At 33.7% G+C, this 22,034-nt stretch overlaps 1 protein-coding gene across 6 annotated transcripts in view; it reads left to right on the forward strand.

Moving 5' to 3' along the window:
- The window catches only part of NLGN1 (neuroligin 1), an 816,283-nt gene that overhangs the window by 353,327 nt on the left and 440,922 nt on the right, over positions 1 to 22,034 (forward strand). For 3 of the 6 annotated variants that reach the window (XM_038583931.1, XM_038583929.1, XM_038583932.1), the window contains exon 3: positions 17,818 to 17,877. The exons of the other annotated variants lie outside the window; for them this stretch is intronic. In XM_038583931.1, the coding sequence (XP_038439859.1) occupies positions 17,818 to 17,877 (60 nt within the window). The remainder of the gene's footprint in view (positions 1 to 17,817; positions 17,878 to 22,034) is intronic. 6 annotated transcript variants of the gene reach the window in all.

Raw genomic sequence — 22,034 nt, forward strand, 5'->3', positions numbered from 1 at the left:
GATACTATTTCTTAACATGAACCAGAAGGGGTGAGTTTACTACTAAATAAATACAGATGCATCCACATTCAAAGGAAAAAAATGTAGTAATGGTAACTTAGAAAACACATATTGGGGTGATTATTCTCTTATAAGAAGGATTTATTTATCCAAATAATTCACCACAGGGTGCCAACATTGTAGCCTTTCTTAGTGTATTTCAAATTTAGAAACTGATTCATGTGCAAATTTCTAAACACATCTCTTGCCTAAAGTCAATTGCATATTTTTTTTTTTTTTTAATTTTTATTTATTTATGATAGTCACAGAGGGAGAGAGAGGCAGAGACATAGGCAGAGGGAGAAGCAGGCTCCATGCACCGGAAGCCCGATGTGGGATTCGATCCCAGGTCTCCAGGATCGCGCCCTGGGCCAAGGGCAGGCGCCAAACCGCTGCGCCACCCAGGGATCCCCGCATATTTTTTTATTGCTTTAAATTTTAATACAGCTGTTTCTAGCTTTCTATATTAGAATAAAAATTCTGCAATATTAAAGAAGTGGCTGTTTATCTAAATGTGAAATATTTTACAAAATCGAGTGTGATTTCTATATATTTTTTTTAAAAAGTGCTTTCGTTGTAAAAATACTAGAGACCAAATGCAAAAGTTTTCATATTTATATAAGTAAATATTTTTTCTTCAAAGGCAATCTTAACTGCCAATAGCAAAATACTAGTATTGGATATGTTATCTTTGATAAATATTATTATTCCGGGTTATCTTACAAAAAGTAGCTTGATTTGAGGCATTTTAATAGCTTAAAGGAAGAATGAAAATGCAGGAAAGGAGAAATCAATAAAACATGGAGCCTCTTATCCCATATTGATTCTTATAATCCAGCAACCATTAAATACTTGAGAGATAAGCCCCTTTTAAGATCACATGTTTATATTTTGGAGATCAAATACCTTAATTTTGCTCATGGGCTTCCCAAAACACAATCCATGCACAACATAGGATGTAAGCTTTCAGTGGCCATGTTTCCTATTGCAGGTGCTCTTAAACTGAGCATCTTAAAGTCACATTGTGAGTGGAATCACTCTCAAGCAGCTATTTCTTGCACTCATTTTTACCTTCTACAAAAATTTTTGGTGTGTTAAAAGTATAAAGTATTAGATGTACTAGCTTATCCCAAACCTGTCAACTCTCTCCTTAACGAGTAATTATTACAATGGAAATAAAGAGCTGCTATGGCATTTTGCTTTTAAATTCTCTGCACTTTTTTTTTCTAATGCTACAAATTCAGACCTGAGATTTTGCCAAAAAAGAAAGTGTTTTTAAAATTCTCATTAGCTCGTAATCAATTTCAAATCTATAATGGCTAAATATTAAACATATTACTAATTACATCCAGAACCTTTACTTTTTCAAGGCACCAAGGAAATACCTATTTTTTTTTCCTCTTGCAATTTGTCAATTAATATAGTTTTCTAAATGTTGGATTTAGTGTATTTTAATACTAATTTTTAATAGACCCTTAAAATATGCCAGACGCTGTTCAAGAGCTACACATATATTACCACCTTCAATCTCAGAAACCATGCTATGAGCTTTTTCTTTCTTCTTTCTTTCTTTCTTTCTTTCTTTCTTTCTTTCTTTCTTTCTTTCTTTCTTTTCTTTCTTTCTTTCTTTCTTTCTCTCTCTCTCTCTCTCTCTTTCTTTCTCTTTCTTTCTTTCTTTCTTTCTTTCTTTCTTTCTTTCTTTTTTTTTTTTTTTTTTTTTAGCCTCCATACCTAGCACGGAGCCCAACGCAGGGCCTGAACTCATGACCCTGAGATCAAGGGTCAGATGCTTAACCGATTGAGCCACCCAGATGTGTTATTTCTGTCTTCAATCTACAGATGGAAAAATTGGAGGCCAAAGTTGTCAAGTGACTTTCCAAATGTCTGACAATGGGGAGGATGGTGGAGTCAGAGTGTGACATCAGGGATCCTGATTCCAGAACCTGTGTTCTTGATAGGCACCTACGGAAGCAAGATGATTTTAATTAGAAAAAAAAAAATGTATACATGGGCTTTATTCTTTAAGATAATGTAAATATTCTTCTTTTGAATACACGATGCAGCCAGTGCTTTGGTCAGTCTTGACATTTATAGTGAGCAGTCCCCAACTATTTGCAGCTCAGTTAATGCCAATAATATATAAAGCTTTCGTATTACACATGAAAGACGTTTGCAGTGTGTTCACAAACACCATATTATTTGATTCTACAGCAGCTTCCCTTCCTTCCTTTTTAGAAGACATCGCCTTCCTTTTTACAGCTGAAGGAAGGCTCAGAGATATGAAGTGACTTGAACAATGTCTTATACTTTATCATCTAGTTAAGTGGCAGGGCTCCAACTAGAACCCAGCTGTGTTATTAATTTGGGCTCTTACTTGAGAACCCGACAGCTGTCATTCTGAAATGAACCATCTCGTGCTGCTGAGGCCTCCGGCTCCTGCATGAGCAACTGCCTCACAGTCTGGGGCAGGGGCCTGGGGCCCACACCCTGGGACTAAGTAACAAACTGAGGTTCAAATTTCATGTTCTCCATTTGAACAAACCACATTTCCTGCCCTTTCTAGACTGTTTTGTGCCCTGCCTACTTACCCAATGTTAGGGACGAGACGTTTATAAGATTTGGTCCTAATGCAGAGCATATTACTTGCACGTCGTTTTATTTTATTTGTTGAATTCTGTATCCACAACCTTGCTTTTTTTTCTCCTCATACCATAAAAGAGTTACCTAGCATGGTTTTATACTTCCTCACATTTGTAATTGTTTCATTTCTATTTTTTTTCTTCATCATCTCAGCGAACCTAATGCCATGTAAAAAATTAACAGCGAAGTTTACTCTGAGTGGTTAGAGTCTCAACTATACATATCTACGTATATACATCACATAGATCTATGGCTATGTATGGATACACAACTGTGTGTGTGTGTGTGTGTGTATCCCATTAAAACACTCTTAGATTTTAACTGCTTTTCTATTAATCTCTGTAAATTTTATTGACATTTTATGATACCTTATGAAAGCACAGAATAAGTCTTTTTTTAAGATTTATTTATTTATTTATTTATTTATTTATTTATTTATTTATGATAGACATAGAGAGAGAGAGAGAGAGAGAGAGAGAGAGGCAGAGACAGAGGAGGAAGAAGCAGGCTCCATGCCGGGATCCCAACGTGGGACTCGATCCCGGGACTCCAGGATTGCGCCCTGGGCTGAAGGCAGGCGCTAAACCACTGAGCCAACCAGGGATCCCCACAGAATAGTCTTAATGGTGTGAATTCCAGAAAAATATAGAACTTGTCTCACATCCTGGCTCCTTACTTATTAGATAGAAGATACTGGAAAAATACAGTTTTTCTAAGCCCCAGATTCCCCTCCCAATCTCCCCACAAATGGAATAATAATTCTGAGACTGGAATAGTTGTGAGGAGTCAATAAGATAATCCTTATGGGGTAGTTGGGGCACCCGTATGGCACAGTTGGTGAGGCATCCGTCTCTTGGTTTTGGCTCAGATCTCACCTGGTCTTGAGATTGAGCCACCATTGGCTTCTCGCTCAGCATGGAGTCCACTTGGGTTTCTCTCTCTCTCTCTCTGCTCCTCCCTAGCCCCCACACCCTGTGTGCTCTCTCTCTCAAATAAATAAATAAATATTTTAAAAATTTCTTGTGGAGTGGTTAACATAGCATCAGGTTCTTTGAACAAGTTCATTAATTTCTATTTCCCAAACTGAGGTTCAAATTTCATGTTCTCCATTTGAACACGAAGATATGAAATGAAGATAATCACTGCCTATCTCATAGAAATAGCTAATACTTTGCTTGGCCGTTTACTTTGTATCATGTAAGCCATTTGGTAAATTGACTCATTTAGTTCTTACATCAGCTCTATAGGGAGGTACTGTGATTAATTATGTTTATTTTGCAAATGAGGAAATGAAGACAGAGAAATTAAGATCACAGAGCTTGTAGTAACTACAGACAGGATTTGAAACCAGGTAGCATATTTTTAGAAACTATCATTTTAATTACTGTGTCATATTCCTTGGCTTATAATTAAAAATATATGAAAATTCATTATATGCTAGACATGTAAAAATAGATGCTCAATTTATGACTCATTCAGAAAAATTCTTTCTACCAAGTTGTCCTTGTCAAAATGTGGAGTTATGTATAACTAGCAGGAAAATTATTCTTACATGAAGAAGTACTTGAACATAATCTTCCTGGAGATCATTGGTGGAAAATAATGTTTATATAGCTATAACTATTGCTATGCACCTTCTAGGATGCTTGGCGCTCAGGAGACTTCAAAAATCATACATACGATTATCTTCTGAGGAATAGTCTGGTAAATTTGTTTCAATACTTTTCAAAGTGAGTATGAAATACCATAATTACCTTTTTGTCAGAACGCTCTGGTAATAGACTATTTAGGGAGAATGATGAAATATTGGACTTTAATTAAATGTTTCTACATTAAGCAATGGGGGACTGGGTCAAATACATAAGTTCAGTGAAAATAGTTGCGATATCTCTACTTTAGACATTAGTACATATTAAAAGCAAATTAGTGTTACATTGAGACAATATGGTGATAATTATCATTATTATTTTTGTACTCTCTTTATACATCAGGCACTAAACTAGGTATTTCATGTCCATGATCTCAAATCCTTATAACATAGCCCTGTTAGGTGGAGATTGTCCACCTTTACATTTAAAGAAACTGAATAATACAGAGTTAAGAAAGTTACAAAAATCACATAACTAATAGCTGAGCAGGAACAGCCTAATTCTAAAGTCCTTTTTGTTCAGCACATATTGCACTAGGAGGCACATGTGTGAGTGGACGGGTGTGTGTTTGTGTGTGAGAATATGTTTTAAAGATTTGATTTGAGGCAATAAATAAAAGAAACATGAAAGGCGAACAAATACTTAATTTTACATCTCTATATTAAGCCCTTTACTAGGCACTTTGAATTCTTATTATAACAATATTGAGGGTGAAGTGGCACTGTGTTCCTGATTTTATGAAGTTAAAAATACATGTCCAAGTTTATACAAGTAACACATGAAAGAGCTGTTTCCTGACCAATTAGAACATAGTCACAATATTAAGTAATGTTAGTATATATTTTAGGAAATACATTTTAGAGTTATAGACCTCTAGGCTTGGAAATCTCTTTGAAATTAATCTAGAGGAAATATTAAAATACTAAAATTGCTAGTTATGAAGGATATCAGCCTATAGCACTCTAGGTGGGTGCTGGGAGCACCTGCTATGCCAAACATTAATTATGGTACAGTAAGGGGACCCGAGGAGTGGTTAGAGCCAAAGCATCTTAAGTGCTGGAGTAGAGGGACTTCAAGGTTCTAGACGGTAGTCGTATAACCGATCTATAGAGCATTTCACTGTCATCAGCCTCTACAGCCATCTATTCCCCTTAGCGATGGTTTTTCTTTGAAGTTAAGTTGATTACTTTAATTTTTTCATACTTTAATTATTCCATACATCATTCAGTTTAGCAATATATAGTACTGGGAAATTGTTTTAATAACTTTTTACTTATTTGGTTTAAACTCTAGGATCTTTGTTATTCCAACTCCGTTGTTTTGTTTTGTTTTTCCCTTTTAAAGTCATTTCTATAAATATCTGTTTGTTTTTTAAGATTTTATTTATTTGAAAAAGAGGGAGAGAGAGAGAGAGCACAAGCAGGGAGAGTGGAAGAGGGAGAAGCAGGCTCCTCGCCAAGCAGGGAGCAAACTTGCAGCTGAATCCCACGATCCCTGAGATCGTGCCCTGAGGTGAAGGCAGACACCCAACTGACTGAGTCATCCAGGCGCCCCTATAAATATTTATTTTTATTTCAATTTTAACCTCAATGACATCTAAGTAAAATATTGGTTAGAGGAGTACTAAAGGCTTTATAGTTATAATGATGGTGGCCCTGTTTTGTTTATTTAAAAGATATCTATGCTACATCCGATACCTTCACATTCATTTTTTTCCCCTTTTTCTCTGCTTGTCTTTGTCATGTGACTTAAGGTAAAGGAACTAACGAGATCAAGTGATAGGAAACCTGAAATCTAGACTAAGCTCTGCTTTTAACCAGCATTGGGGCCTGAGAAAAATGAGTTAACACTTTTTTTGAGGATTTGTGGAGTTTGGAGGACTGTGAGGACTTAGTCAGTAGGGTCCTTTCTAGCTATAGCATCCTATGACTCTGGGCATATAATCACTGGATTCATAGGTGGTTTTTTTTATAATAAACTTATCATTTGTTGTATCAGGCAAGCTTATTATTTATTGTATCAGGCAGGAGGGAGCACAGGAGATTGCATGGTAAGGGAGAATCAATCCATGTGGAATTGAATGCGCAAGGAGGAAAGAGAATGAAATAGTTCACTGAGGACGAGATATTTAGCGAGGAGAGACATGTTTGAGACTGGAAACTGTCCCAGTGTCACTTCAGGGGAACACACACAGTCTAGCTCGTTTAGGACTTTAACAGTAGAGGTCTTGACCTTACTGACTTATTTCCCAATGAGACGCACTTAGAAAAAAAAGATAAAAAATTACTGGCTCAAATTATTTATCTTATTTATGGAGAAAAAATCTAGTAATGTCCAGGAAGTAAGATATTTTCACAGTCAGGTCTTGCTGAGCACTATAGAACTGTCTCTAGTTCATATCTTGAAGACAACAGTTCAGGCCAAAACACACAACAGTACTCCTTCTTCTCAATATGCAAAAATATTTACAGGGTATATTAGATGAGGTTCCCTATTCTTATCATCCTCCTTTCCTCCTCTTTGAGGTGAGCTGACTGTAGCTAGAACTTTAAGAAATCAACTGTATAAGACAAAGCATACAAGAGGTGAGGGTGAGGTCATTTTTGTGCAACAGTGACAAGACTCGCAATGGAAAAAGATGTACTCTGTTTTTTTTTTATTATTTTCTTTCTTTCTTTTCTTTCTTTCTTTCTTTCTTTCTTTCTTTCTTTCTTTCTTTCTTTCTTTCTTTCTTTCTTTCCTTCCTTCCTTCCTTCCTTCCTTCCTTCCTTCCTTCCTTCCTTCCTTCCTTCCTTCCTTCCTTCTTCTTTCTATTGTGGGAGCATTTAGTTGTATACCTTAGCAGATTTTTTTAATGATTTTATTTATTTATTTATGAGAGACACACAGAGAGAGGCAGAGACACAGGCAGAGAAGCAAGCCCCATACAGGGAGCCCAATGTGGGACTCGATCCCCAGACCTGGAATCACACCCTGAACTGAAGACAGATGCTCAACCACTGGCTACCCAGACATCCCAGCAGATTTTGATTATACAGTACAACAGTATCAACTTTGGTAACCCATGTTATACATTTCAGACCTTACCTATTTTATAACTGAAAGTTTTTACACTTTCCCCCCAAATCTCTTCCCATTTCACCCACTCTCCAGACCCTGGCAAGCATTTGTTTTTTACTATTTCTATGAATATGACTTCTATTTTCTTATTTTTAATTTTTTTAGAATCCACATATAAGTGATACCGTACAGTATTTGTCTTTTTATATCTAGCTTCCTTCACTTAATGTTCTCCAGGTTCATCCGTGTTACTAAAAGTGAAATAATTTTAAGTCTGAATAATATTCCATTGTGTATATATACACCACCTTTTCTTTATCCATTCATTTGCTGATGGACGTTTAGATTGTTTCCATACCTTGGCTATTTTGACAATGCTGCTGTGATAGCTCATCGAGATCATGGTTTAATTTCCTTTAGATATATAACCAGAAGTGGGATTGCTAAATCATAATCATATTGTAGTTCAATTTTTAACTTGTTGAAGAACCTCCATACTGTTATCTACACCAGTTTGCATCCTTATCAACAATGTACAAAGGTCTGCTCTACTCCAGATTCTCATCAGCATTTCTTATTTCTCATCTTTTGGTAATAGATGTTCTAACAGAGGCGAGATGATATCTCATTATGGTTTTGATTTGTATTCCCTAATGATTAGTGATGTTGAGCACCTTTTCATGTACCTGTTGGTCATATGTAGGTCTTCTTTAGGAAAAAATGCCTAGTTAAGTTTTGAATGTTTTAAATTGGGTTGAGTTGTTTTTTTTTTTCTTTGCTCTGTTTTGTTTTACTACAGAGTCGTATGTATTTCTTGTATATTTTATGTATTAACCCCTTATTGAATATGTGGTTTGCAAATGTTTTCTCCAGTTCTGTCGGTTGCCTTTTCATTTGTTGATAGTTTCTGTGGTGTGGAGAAGTTTTTCAGCTTAATGCGGTTCCCTTATTTATTTTTGTTTTTGTTGTCTTTGCTTTTTAAAATTTTTATTTATTTTAATTTTTATTTATTTATTTTTTTGGTTTTGGTATCCAATCCAAAAAATTATTGCCAAGGCCAATGTCAAGGACTTCACTTACTATGTTTTCTTCTAGGGGTTTTATGATTTCATGTCTTACATTCAAGTCTTTAATACATTTTGAGATTATTTTTGCGTGTTATATAAGATAGGGGTCTAGTTTCATTCTTTTGTTTATTTCTCAGCATCACTTATTGAAGAGACTATCCTTTCTCTGTTCTATATTATTGGCTCCTTTGTTGAAAATTAATTGACCACATATGCTTAGGTTCATTTCTGGAGTCCCTATTCTGTTCTATTGATCTATGTGTCTACGTTTTATACCAATACCATAGTGATTTGATTACAATAGCTTTGTAACATAGTTTAAAATCAGGAAATATGGTGCCTCCAGCTTTGGTGCTCTTTCTCAGAATTGCTTGGGCTATATGGGGTCTTTTGTGGTTTCATACAAATTTTAGAATTATGAGTCCTATTTCTGTGGAAAACACCATTGGAATTTTTTTAAAGATTTATTTATTTATTTATTTATTTATTTATTTATTTATTTATTTATGAGAAAGAGAGAAAGAGGCAGAGACACAGGCAGAGGGAGATGCAGGCTCCATGCAGGGAGCCTGACATGGGACTCGATCCCGGGTCTCCAGGATCCCGCCCTGGGCTGAAGGCGATGCTAAACCGCTAAGCCACCAGGGCTGCCCACCATTGGAATTCTGAGAGGGATTGCATTGCATCTGTAGATCACTTTAAATAGCATCGACATTTTAACAATATTCTTTCAACTTATGAACATGGAATATCTTTCCATCTATTTATGTCCTCTTCAGTTTCTTTCATCAAGGTCTTATAGTTTGCAGTGTACAGATCTTTGCTTCTTAAATTTAGTACTTCATATTTTAACCTTTTTGATGTTGAGTGAGATTGTTTTCTTTTTGATCTAAGTGAGATTTTCTTAATTTTTCTTTCTGATATTTCATTTTTATAAAAATACAACTGATTTTTGTTTATTGATCTTTTTTTCCTGCAACTTTACTGAAATTGTTTATTAGTTCTGACAGTATTTAGGTGGAGTCTTTAGGATTTTCTACATATAAAATCATGTCACCTGCAAATAGAAGTTATTTTACTTCTTCTTTTCCAACTTGGACACTTGTTATTTCTTTTTCTCCCCTATTGCTTTGAACAAGATTTCTAGTACTATGTTGAATAAAAGTGCTGAGAATGGACATCCTTGTCATGTTCCTGATCTTGGAGGAAAAGCTTTCGTCATTTCACCATTGGCTATGATGTTAGCTGTGGACTTATTATATGGCCTTTATTATTTTGAGATACATTTCCTCCGTGTATTAGTTTGTTGAGAGTTTTTATCATGAAAATATGTAATGTTTTGTCTAAATGCCTTTTCTACATCTATTGAGATGATCATTTTAGCCATCATTTTGTTAATGCAATATATCATATTAATTAATTTGTTAATGCGGAACCATCTTTGCATCTCAATCCATCATGATATATGATTTTTTTTACGTATTTATGAATCTGGTTTGTTAATATTTTATTGAGTATTTTTGCATCTATGTTCATTGGAGATATTGGCCTGTGATTTTCTTTTCTTGTGGTGTGCTCATCCGGCTTTGCTATCAGGTAATGCTGCCTCATAAAATGAGTTTGGAAGCATTCCATCCTCTTCGATTTTGGGGAAGACTTTAAGAAAGGCTGGTATTAGTTTCTCTTTAAATATTTGGCAGAATTCAGAAGAGATGTATTTTGTAAAGCCATGTAATGAAGAGATAAAATCTGGAAAGATTGAGGAGAGTCTTACGGTTCACTCTGGGTCATTTAGCCTAAAATAATAAAGAAACAGTATAAAATTTTAAAGTAATGAAACAATGGAAATGGTGTTTAATGAACACTAATCTGAACTGCATTTTTTTTAAAAAATTGAAATGACTTGTTTCCATTTTGAATAAAAAAAATCTTTTTTTGCTCATGAATTTCTAAAACATCAAAATGAGTGTTAAACTATATTTAGTTTTCATCTGTCTTGTTATAGCTATTTTAAAATTCACAGTACAAGTTTTTTGTATACGCTCTTGAGTTCCTGTTCCCTTGGAACGCTTGCAATTTTAGTCTTAGAAGGAGTTGAATGTGTGTACATTTTAGCTGATGGTGATTAAATCTTTTTCTTTTTGGGTTTGCCACTATTATTATCTGCAACTTTAAAAACCTATGGCATACAAAATGGCTTGGGAGACAGTCTAGAGTCTAGATGACAGTGGGAGCAATAACTATGGGGTTAGTGCAATAATTCAGGCACGTGATAATATGGCCACAGACAAGGCCAATAATAGAGAGTTTTGGAAGAACATGACAGGAATAAAATTGGAGAAGCAGAGGGAAGTTATAATTCTGGAAGTAAAACCTATAGGGGAGGTAAAACTCACCTTGAAGTAGACCTGGTGGCCATTCCATTTATGCTGAGAAGGGGGCTGATATCCAAGTAAAAATCATCTACAGAATATCTATCTTTTTCTGAATATAAGAGTACTTAAGATATGTTAATTCTCATTTTGTTAATTTTTAAGCAAAATGAATATAACTTTAAATATGTGCTTAATAAAAAACTTTAAGATATTCATAAAATTTTAGATATGCTGGAGTCTTAGATTTCTCTTTTTGGTGATATTAATCTTATTTGCAAACAAGGAATAGAGAACAGTTATAGACTCTTTTTCCATCATCTAATTTCTTTTAATGAAATTATTTTCATCTGATAAGAATATAACGCAGGCTTCTGTGTAAAATATTCTCTGCCCTGTGATTTGGAGTGACTTCACCCATTTCTGATTTTCTCTTTAAGATTCAGATAGGGAAGAATTTGTCAGTGTGTGCACAAACCCTTTAAAGGCCTTTCTATTGATTTTAGGGTTAAGACAAAAATCCACAGGCTAGAGATGCTGCACCTCAGTCTCATCTCCTGTTACTCTCTGTTTCCCTTTGTCAGTCTCACTAACCCCAGACTCCCTCTAATTTTAGGGCCTTTCTTGCTGGAATCTTCTTTCCACCCTACCTGCCCATTCCCAGCCTCTTTGCTTGCTTAGAATGGAGCTATGCTTCAGGCCTCAGACTATATTGCACTTGCTCAATGAAGATCTCCTAGGTTCAGCTAGGTCACCTTGCACAACCTCTCAGAACACCAAGACTTTTTTTCTTAACACCATCTGTAAATATGTGTTTTTGTGTGTGATTATTTACTTAATGGCTCTTTATCTGACGAGATTAATTTTCATGAGGGCTAGGGTCTTGCTTGTGTTGCTCACCATGTACACTGGGGATCTGGAATAATATATATTTGGAAAAGCTGGACGACTAAATACTGGCAGCCACGCCAAGGAATTTGGACTCTTGGTGCCATCTCAGTCCTCAAGCCCTACTGAAAGAGCTCTGAGCATCTGGTGGCACTTGTGTCCCCACCATACGCAGGCACATCTCTGGATAATATGTGGAAAGGCAGGTCAGTGGAGACTATGATTTCACAGTGTGCAACAGGATTTATACAACATACAGCTACGTTGCTCCAAATGAGAAGGGGGCATTATTCTGACATTCTTCATGCTATAAAATACTGCATGTGCATTTTTTTAAAAAATCAAACAAATGTAGTGTTAAAAAAATAATGAGCTTGTGCAAATTTAGTGATGCTCAGATTAAGAGTTAGCCTATTTTACTTACTTTTTATCTACTTAAAAATATTTCCCCAGATCCTATCATGTTTGTTCTAGACAGGATTTGCTTTTGACTTCAAAGTATTGTAATAAAGATAATTTTATGAAAAAACAACTTGTTTTTCTTATTAATATGAATGAGCTCTTCTCAATGTATTGGATCCAAAATTTCTCTTTCCTTTTTTCCTGACCTTAACATCAAATTTTCTTTTCCCTAAAAGTCATGTTTTAAGCGTGCTCTGCCTCTGAAGAACTGAATCTGTTTTTTGTTCACGTAGGTGTTTTCTTCTAACACAAAAATAAACAAAGAGCATGTCTGCTGCTTTTATACCCTTGGAACCTGCTCCTTTCTACAGCATTTGAACCACTAGCCTAAACAGGTAGCTCTCCGAAAAGATACTCAAACATCATGCAGGGCATAGTAGAGCCACCAAAATTCACACAGATAGAGATTCTTTAAAAACTATGAATTCTCTCGAAGTTTGCTTCCAATATTTCATCACAGCAGTTTGCATTATATTTTTATTTTCTCAAAATGCATATTTGTGACATTGCACAATAGAAAAAGTATTGAGAAAATTATTTTCAGCTATGATTTCTTTATTCATACAATTGATGGTTTAAAAAGTGTGATAATCTTTAGTTAATATAGTAATATCAAATTAATGAGTATTACTCTGAATCAGTCACTTTCACTCATTTCCGTATTCTCAAGAGTTGTGTATTGTAGTTATATAAAATTCACCAAATTTCAATAGGTAAAATTTACTACCTTTTTAACAACTCCAGCTGTTGTGATAACTGATTTCTTTGAGTCATTGTATTTTAATGTTTATCAATTTGGAAAAAAATCAAATACAGTAACACACTACTGTCTTTATTGTCAATGTCCTGAATTCTGACATTGTCTTCCACCCAGAGTAGACATAATTAGATTCTTACATTATTGATTCTAGTTTCTTAAAGACTAAGAATATTCCTGAAAAGATTTAAATGGCCTCCAATGGCAACATCCTTAAATTTCCCCATTCTGTGGAAATAGCCTTAGGAATTCCATGGAGTCAGTTTACCTCCAAGTCTGGTGGGGAAAGAATAGAGCAAGGTCATTAGCCAGGGCTCTTCACCTATCACAATGGAACTCACAGGAGCCTGGAGCTCTAAATAATCCTAAAATTTTCAAAGACTTGTTCTCCTAAGAAGGACACATTTCTCATGGCCAGCTTCCTAAGTCAGGAGCTAATAATACCCTCAACCTGCTTGCCTTTTGCAGATATGTGTGACACAAAGTACAGATAATTTCTGCTGAATTGAACCCATAATGAAGGAATTTATAATCAGTTCTAATGTATTTGAGACCTAAAGTATATTAGCCCTTCATCAAAGAGAATGATAAAAAGCGGCATTAATATGGGTGGATAGTAATTATTTCGAGGCCTCATAATTATTCTCCGGTTAACTAGAGAGAAATGCTGATATTTTTATTCCTTTTTTTAAAAAAATAAAAGGCACTGTGGTCAGATCCTAAAATATAAGACTGCATCATAAGTCCTTTGTAAAGGCCAACATTTTGAATTATGCTTATATTAAAGGCAAAGAAACTCTTTGGGATTTAAATGAGTTCAGAGTTCATGGTTAGGAGTTCCCTTTACCTTCATGATTAGGAATTCCCTTTACCTTCCTAGTCCTGCTGTTTCCCCACTGAATCTATTTATTGCCTATAGGAGATATAAAATATAGTAATTACTCTCACTCCCTTTCAAAATGACATGAGGTCCACTTTCCTATTAACTCTAATGAGAGTTATGTGTGCATTCCTCAAGGAGGACAGATCCTATAGAGTTTCAAGGTAAAATAAATCACTTCTCCAGGTTTTAGAGGGCCCATTCACTTTATATTTTGGTGCTTTAAGATACCCATTTAAACTGCTAGTATTGAAAATGCACTGTTTGTAGTTTAAAAGAAGCATAAGCTATGGTTGGAATGTTGTTAATGATCGTGGCTGTGTATTTTTGCTGAAGGATAAATGATTTTATTTACCCTTTGGGGAAATAATGTTAATCAATTTATAGGAAATACATGGTCTCTAAAATGTAATTGTCTAATTTTCATAAGGAAATTAATGACAGTCACTTCTTACTATATTTTCCTTCAATTAAAAAAATTTAACATCAGTAACTATATCAAATTATGTCAGTTTAGAATAAACTAATAATGACCTAGAGTTGCTCATCTCCTAGAAAGAAGGGAGCTCAAAGCAATGGTTGTTTTCCTTCCAGCCTGGGAATAAGGAATCTTGAGATCATGTAGGCATCGGTTTCTGTGAACCGTAAACATATGTTTACTCTATTGGAAGCTTCCTTAGAGAAACCAATGTTGAGATTTTCAATTTGCAATGCTGGACACTCTCAAATATCTGTTCCCTATGCCTTTAGGCATATGAGATCAAGGAAATCTGGTGGTTTGTTTTCTTTTTATAACCATTTTTGCCAAAAACTGTTATCAGCCCTCTTCTTCCCGGGGAATCTTCAAAAAATCAGATGTGTAAACAACTCTCGATGTTAAGAAAACCCAGCCCAGTGATGCAGGAATTATGAAACCCATACTGTGGGAACAATTTAATATCATACAATAATGAGATTTTATTTAGTATTCAGTAAGTGAAATTCTTTTGTTGGGAGAATTTGACTTAATCTTTCTCTAAGATAATGATGTCCCCATCTATTTATGATGCTGAATATCTCTATCTGTTTTTAACTTTCCAGATTTACTACAGTAGAGCTGTTCCATACTGGGCATGTCTGTGATTATTATCCCACAAAAGTTAAGAGGCATGCAGCTTCCTGAGTAGGAAAAGTGATCATAAATAATGTAGCATAAAGGGTGATTCAACCATTCTATCCATGGAAGAGTTGTCTCATTGTATATGCAGTATCGTTTCCATGGCTTCCCTACTTATGCAGACCCAGAGTCAAATAGCAACTGAGATCTGTGTCCCACCTGCAAACAAGAAGCAGATCATGTTTTAATAAAAAATTCTCTTACTATTACATCTTGTGCAGACCCAAGAACCAGCAATTCTTCTTTTTAAAATCTATTTGAGGGAGGAAGGGTCAGAAAAGGAGGAAAAGGAATAGAGAGTCTTAAATACACTCCAGGCTGAGAGCAGAGCCCAGGTCAGAGCTCTATCTCCCGACCCTGGGATCAGGACCTGAGCAGAAACCCAGAGTGGGTGCTTGACCAACAGTGCCACCCAGCAGCCCCAAGAACCAGCAATTCTGTGTGTGTGTGCAAAATATGTAAAACTACTGCCTGCGTGACTGTAGAACCTGAATGATTTCATCAAGAAGTCCTGTAAATTGCCTGGGTACCCTAGGACAGGAAAGAAAGACACTTCATCTGAATTGTTCAAAAGAGGCCTGAACAAAGTGACAGGAGTGACTTAATTTAATTGTAATGGGTTTTACATCTGTCTCCAAAAGTTAGTGAACTGCTGACTCAGCAAAAAACATGTTTTGAACTTAACGCTAGCAGTTTCTTAATAGAGCCAAGAATTCAGCAAATTAAGTAATCTAACTAAAACCGGAAAGTAGATAGTGGTTTGGGCAGCAATAAATAACCACCACTGCATTTAAATCTGTGTTGCTAACCAGTAAATCAAACTATAACTTCCATATAGCAACTTTGAAAATAGAAATGCAAGAAATCATATGTGTTAAAGTCTGTTCATTTACTGCCTACAGTAGTTAAAGAAAAATAAAAAGCTTGAAAACATAATTTTCTAAGCCTAATATTTTGCATGATATTTTAAAACTGGAAATATTTCAAGTATAGTTTTTGATACAGTGATTTTTTTTTAATTCAAATAAAAACTATCTCTATTTTTCAGAAATGTAGCAACATTGTTGCATGGATATCCAGTAACACTCAGGGTATTTTTTGCACCAAGCAGGGTCATATTAAAGAAATGTAGATCTCTGTGAACTTGTGACTGAGTTCCAATTAACATAGACTTGTTTTCGTCTAGGTTTTCTCTTAATGGAATGATTGCTTGCAAGAGTGACTATAAAAGTGTATCATTCAATTTATTGTGTATAGCTCCTCTGTCTATATTTGGAATGACCTTGAAATGATGACCTTTCAATTGAGTAGTCAACGGGTCCCTTCAGTTACATCGTTAATTTCTCCATGTCCAATATTTTGATCTTTGCCAGTTACTACTATCTTTCAAGGCTGTTTCTCTGAGCTGATGAAACATAACTGGACTATGTCTCTTTTTATTTTTTTCTCCTTTCCATTTTCTGGGATGGTGTTTTTCATTCTTTGAGGGTTCTGATAATAGGTATAGTTTGAATTACAAACATAATGCACAGTAATCGCTGAAAAGACTCAGAAGTCTTTCTTGAAATGTTTAATAATCCTTCCCTAAGAAATATGCTTACAGTTAATGCCTGCTTCTTTTCTATTTATATTATTGAAATCAATACATGACTTTCGGTCTTTTTCCCCCCCTTCCTTTTTCTATGACTGTTATTTTATGCATGACAAAATTCTCTTGCTTACTGCTGTGTTTGGCTGTCTTTTAACTTGAGTGTCCTGTGTTTGTAATGATTGCTTTTTGCATGAGGATTATGAAATGTCATACAAATTAAATGGTTGCAGAAATGAAAAGAAATGTGGGGCTTCACTTGCTTTTTGTGTGTGCGGAATATGTCTATTATGTGACACTTAAAATTACTTTCAAATGGCCTTTGACTTCCCCTTTGGTGTGCTCCTTTATTTTAGCAAATTAGCATTGTTAAGTATAATAAAACATTTATTAGACATTCACAGTGTTTTAATACAATTATTATCCTAAAACATGATTCCTTTATAAATAACTATACTGGACATGAAATTGCTTGAGGGCATAATTCTGTTATATTACTAAATTGCTTATGAAATGTAAGCCCTGACTCTGTAACTAACTTAATAAGTAAATACTGACTTCTATTGATGGTACCTTTGCTCTACAGAGTGTTGAGATTATCTGTTCATACTTTTGTGCAGGTTGCAAATGTCTTAAATCCACAGCTAATATTTAATTAAAACACATGGGGAAATATTTGTTTAATGACAAGTAATTTTAAAAAGTCACAGTTTTGATAAATGTATGATATAAAAATGTGTAAAATCCAAGTGTTAATGCTCTTACAAAAAATTTAGGAGCAAAAAGAAAAAAACACCCTAAAAGTGTTCATATTTCTGTTTTCTCTAATGTTATTATATTGTCCCAAATTAAAGATGAGTTTGGCCTACTTTCTTTATTGTTGTCACCAATTCAAATTAGAAAAGACACTGAATAAATTAAGTTCTTTCAGCTAAAACTGTTTACTTTTTTGTATGCAGTGGATATTAAAAAAGAAATATCATTTCCTTTGCTTATGACTTGAGTTTCAAACCATAATGTATTTTTTTATGCTGGATATATTCACAAACCGAATCTTCTATATGATATTTTGGGGAAAGGGATTCTTTTTTTTTCTTAAAAAAAATAGATAATCAACTTTGACTTAATCACTTCCCCGCTCTTTTTGGAAATACCCTTGAAAATTTTAGTATTTACATTGATTTTTTTTTTCCCCTCAGTCTTGTTTATTCTTGAATTGTCTTTTTTTTTTCCCTCTATTTCTCCGTTCTCAATCCTAGGTCCCCTTACAAAGAAACAGACAGATGATTTAGGTGATAATGACGGTGCTGAAGATGAAGGTATTTTTTTTTCCACCAAATCTATTTGCATGACAAGGGCCTCAATCACTTTTTCCACCCCTTTCTATTTTTTTACTTCTTGTCTTTTTTTGAAGAGTTGTTTTTAATTCCCGTTTTTGATGTGTTTTGTCTTCTTGCTTGTTGTTACACATAAATAGACATTTTTAATTTTTTAAAAGAAATGAATGTTAAGTTTTACATTTTGATGCCAACCATTAAAATGTTTTAGAAAGAGGGGCATTTTTTTTGTTTTCTTGAACTGACTTTTGATATGTTTCATCCCATGTTTTGACTGAAATTTGTCCATATTCTTTGAACTAACAATCTTTCCCCCTGTAGTCTCTCTGTACCCATTCTGCATGTTTTCTAATCTATGTAAATATTTTACCCAATATCAAAATGTGTTTCCTTTTAACCTTTGGTATTTGTTTAAAAAGAACCCCATGCCCAATAAAATGAAAGACAACTAAAAGCTGATATAAAGTGTTTCTTGAGCAATATAAATTATCTGACAAAAAAATGTTTTCTATTGATTTGCTTAAATATTATATAAATAAATTCAATTGTGTAGATAAGAAAGACATCCTATCTATTTAGATAACTATGGTAAACACTGTGCAATCACTTCAGTACTCTGGGAAGATTTGATGGATATCCTTTCATTTCAAAGGTACATCATTTCTAGACGGGCAAGTGGAAGTGTTCTAATTTTCGAAACATTGCTGCTGTAAGCAATAAAATATTCCCTACTTCACTAATATCAAAATTGTTTTCTCTTTCTAATTTTCTTATAACATACAATTCTGATATATTCTGTACATGTAAGTATTTGCTAGATTGATTTGACATTTCTCATTCCTTTGTGTATCTTTACCTGGTGTTAGGTGGAGTATCCAGAGGGGCCCTCTGATATTTTCAGTTCACCTTGGTTCCAATTAGGACTTTTCTTTTTAATGCTACCCTAGTTATGATTCTTAGAGAAATGACTAATGTTATCATTTCAGAAAATGTTATCATTTTCTGATAAGTAATGTTATCCCTGGTTTAAAAGTAACTCCCAGCACCCTAGAAATTAAGTCTCATAAAGATATCAATAATACAGTAAGAATGGTTTTCCAAAATAAAATAATCTACAAGCTGGTCAGCAGAAATGTTAGTTATATTAGTTACAACTATGAATGAATATATCCTTACAAAACAACTTGAATTATTTTCATTGAGATATATATTTAATTAACGACTTCACTGTAGAAAATTATAGAGGTAAAAAAAAAAGAAAGAAAATTATAGAGGTGAAGTATTGAAAGCTTAAAAGTTATATTGTTAATATTTTTATAACATTTAAGAATTATTTTGATTAAGTAAAATTTATGACCTCTGATTAAAAATATATTTACCATGTACCCCAACAGAAAATTAAAGTTTAAATGCAAAGCAGTCATTAATATTTGAAATAAATCATTGTAGCTGTCCAAGAGTTATCATTTTGAATGCTAAATAGTTAAAAAATAAATGTATAATATCAAAATGTTAATTGTGTTTTTCAAAAAATAATTGTTGGAATAATCAGAAGTTTTCAAACATTCAAGACATTCATTGACTTTGTTCTCACAGCTCTAAGAAGACTGCTTCTACTCAGGGGCTTTGAGATTTGCTGAGCCCTCTGAAAATCCTTAACTACTAGGTATTTGTTATCTAAATAATACTTAAGTATGAAGGACTTCTTAGTGTGTAGCTTTGCAAACTCTAAATTTTCTGAAAGTACTCACAAAGTTAGTATACATAATTTTCCTATTTAAAAAATATTTTGATTGCAGATTTAATGTAGTTCTTTTCTTTTGATAAATAGCATCAAGTAAGACATTTACATGTTTACAAAAGATACCTCTGAGCCACCATAGTGAGCTAAGCCCTATAAATGTGAATCTATTTTACCTACTCATTTAGAAGCACATTTAACATTTTTAAATAGCCATTAAAAATGTACTAAACCTGTGTTTAAATTGGCAGGTAGTATTCAGGTTAAGTACTAAGCCAGTCAGTCACAAGAGTTATCAAATCAATAAATATTTTTAAATGCTCAGAAGTGTAGAATATAAGAGCAATCAATTCAAGTCGAGTTCATTCCTCTGGGCTGTCCTTTTGGATAATTGTTTAAACAGCAAAGAGAAGGAAGATAAATTCAAATATTCTTCAGGATTAAAAAAAAAAAAAAAAACCTTTGTAGAAAGGTCTGAACAACTTCAATTCCTTTTATAACTCTGTTGTAGACATGAGCATGAATAAAAACCAAAGACAATTTTCATATTTAATTTGTTCTAAATTATGAATCAATATCACTCCTAGACATAAAACAACACATATAAACTACTTGGTAAATTGCTCTTTTTACTTTAGTCAAAAATCAAGTTACTTATTCTCCGTTATTCCCTGATAACTCCAATCCTTTTCTCAGTTTTGAGGTCCCTATCTCAGCCACTGCATTCAGAGGCTACCAGAGGCATTGACTGGGGTGCCCACCATTCACTGAAACTCACCCAAGGCTTCTTAGGGGAGCAGTATTCAATACTTCTAATTCTTCTTTATGTCCCTACTGTTATTCTTTTGCCATCTTTAGGCCAAACACAATTGTATCACTTTTCATTTTTTATAATAACCAAAAAAAACTACATATTTCATAGGCTTTTTCCATAGTTTCAAAAAGACTAATCTGAAGTGATAAATATGGGTCAAAGCAACACCCTACATTTCTGCCAATTTATTTTGGGAATTTAAGAGATATTTTAATTTTTAAAATTGTGCTGAGAATATCTTAATATTAATATTTCAATACCCAAATGCAACTTTATATTCTAAATAGAACTTTTTTAAAATTGCTCTTATAGATTTTTGTATGTTTTTTGACTTAAGATTATATTTAGCCAACACTCCTATATTCTTTTGCTAGTTTGTAAGGAGGTTGTCACCTGAGTTTGGTAGAATTAGAAAAGCGAGATACAAAAATATCTTGAAATATCCTGAAATATATCAGAGAAATATTTAACTTAATGTGTTTTTTAGGAAATGGAAACCAGTAAGTGTATTTAAGGACTTATGTGACTAATAATTATTCATTAGGACCATTAAAAGGAATTGTGATTTCTAAACCCTTGTTGTCAGGCACAAATAAATCCCCATTAATTACTCTAGATCTATTGACACTTGCTACCTTGGCTTAAAATTTTGGTTTATCAGAAAGAAAGATAAAGCAGTTATTAAAATTTAAAATAGAGACAACTACCCAGTTCCCAAATCTATCACTTTTTTAACTTGAAAAACTTACATTCTTAGCCTAAAATATTTAGAAGGACAATAACCATCAGTGTATTATTTCCCTATTACCATCACACTCTTTTCAGAGACCTAGATGCTTGACAAAGCCTAAAAAAAATACACATAATAGAAAATATAAACATGCTTTATGAACATTTCTGTTTTTGCTGTACCTGAACTAGTGTTTTAGTCTCTGAGAGTGGTTTTAACTTTAGTAAGTCTGTAGCAGCTGCTTAGGCAAAGTCAGATATCTTAGGTGACATCCACCTTATTTATAGAGAAAAAAATATGAGACAAAATTTAAAGGCATGACTTAGCTCTAATAAATTCATCATAAATTACTAAAGTATGTCTAATATGTTTGCACTAAAGATATAATGGTTCCTAATTTTTTTAAAGTGATGGCATTAGCAGATGATATTCAACAGTAGGCTATATATTAGTTTATAAGATTCTGTTTTTTTTCAAATCAGTGTAAATATAGATGCAATTTAAACTACTATTTATTTCATATATTATATTTAAGCTATTTACTATTTATATTTACATCAAAAAGATCTGTATACTATGAAGAAAATTAAGTCTAGGATTGACCTCTGTGATAAAACACTATCATAGTACTCCAATTATCCTATAATAGAAATATGACATCTTTCTAAACTTTAATAGCAATTTTAAGGGTTGTTATATGCAAGAATTTTACTTATTTTGATAATTAGTACCCCTATATCATTAGCTTCACGATTACTTCAAGCAAAAAGAAATAGTGTTCAGAAGACATTGTTAGAATTTTATATAACTTTCTAGAAAAGAACTGCTTGGTATATTAAGTTTTTAAACAAGGC

The sequence above is a fragment of the Canis lupus genome, chromosome 34, assembly GCF_011100685.1.
Source record: "Canis lupus familiaris isolate Mischka breed German Shepherd chromosome 34, alternate assembly UU_Cfam_GSD_1.0, whole genome shotgun sequence".
Taxonomy (NCBI): Eukaryota; Metazoa; Chordata; class Mammalia; order Carnivora; family Canidae; genus Canis; species Canis lupus.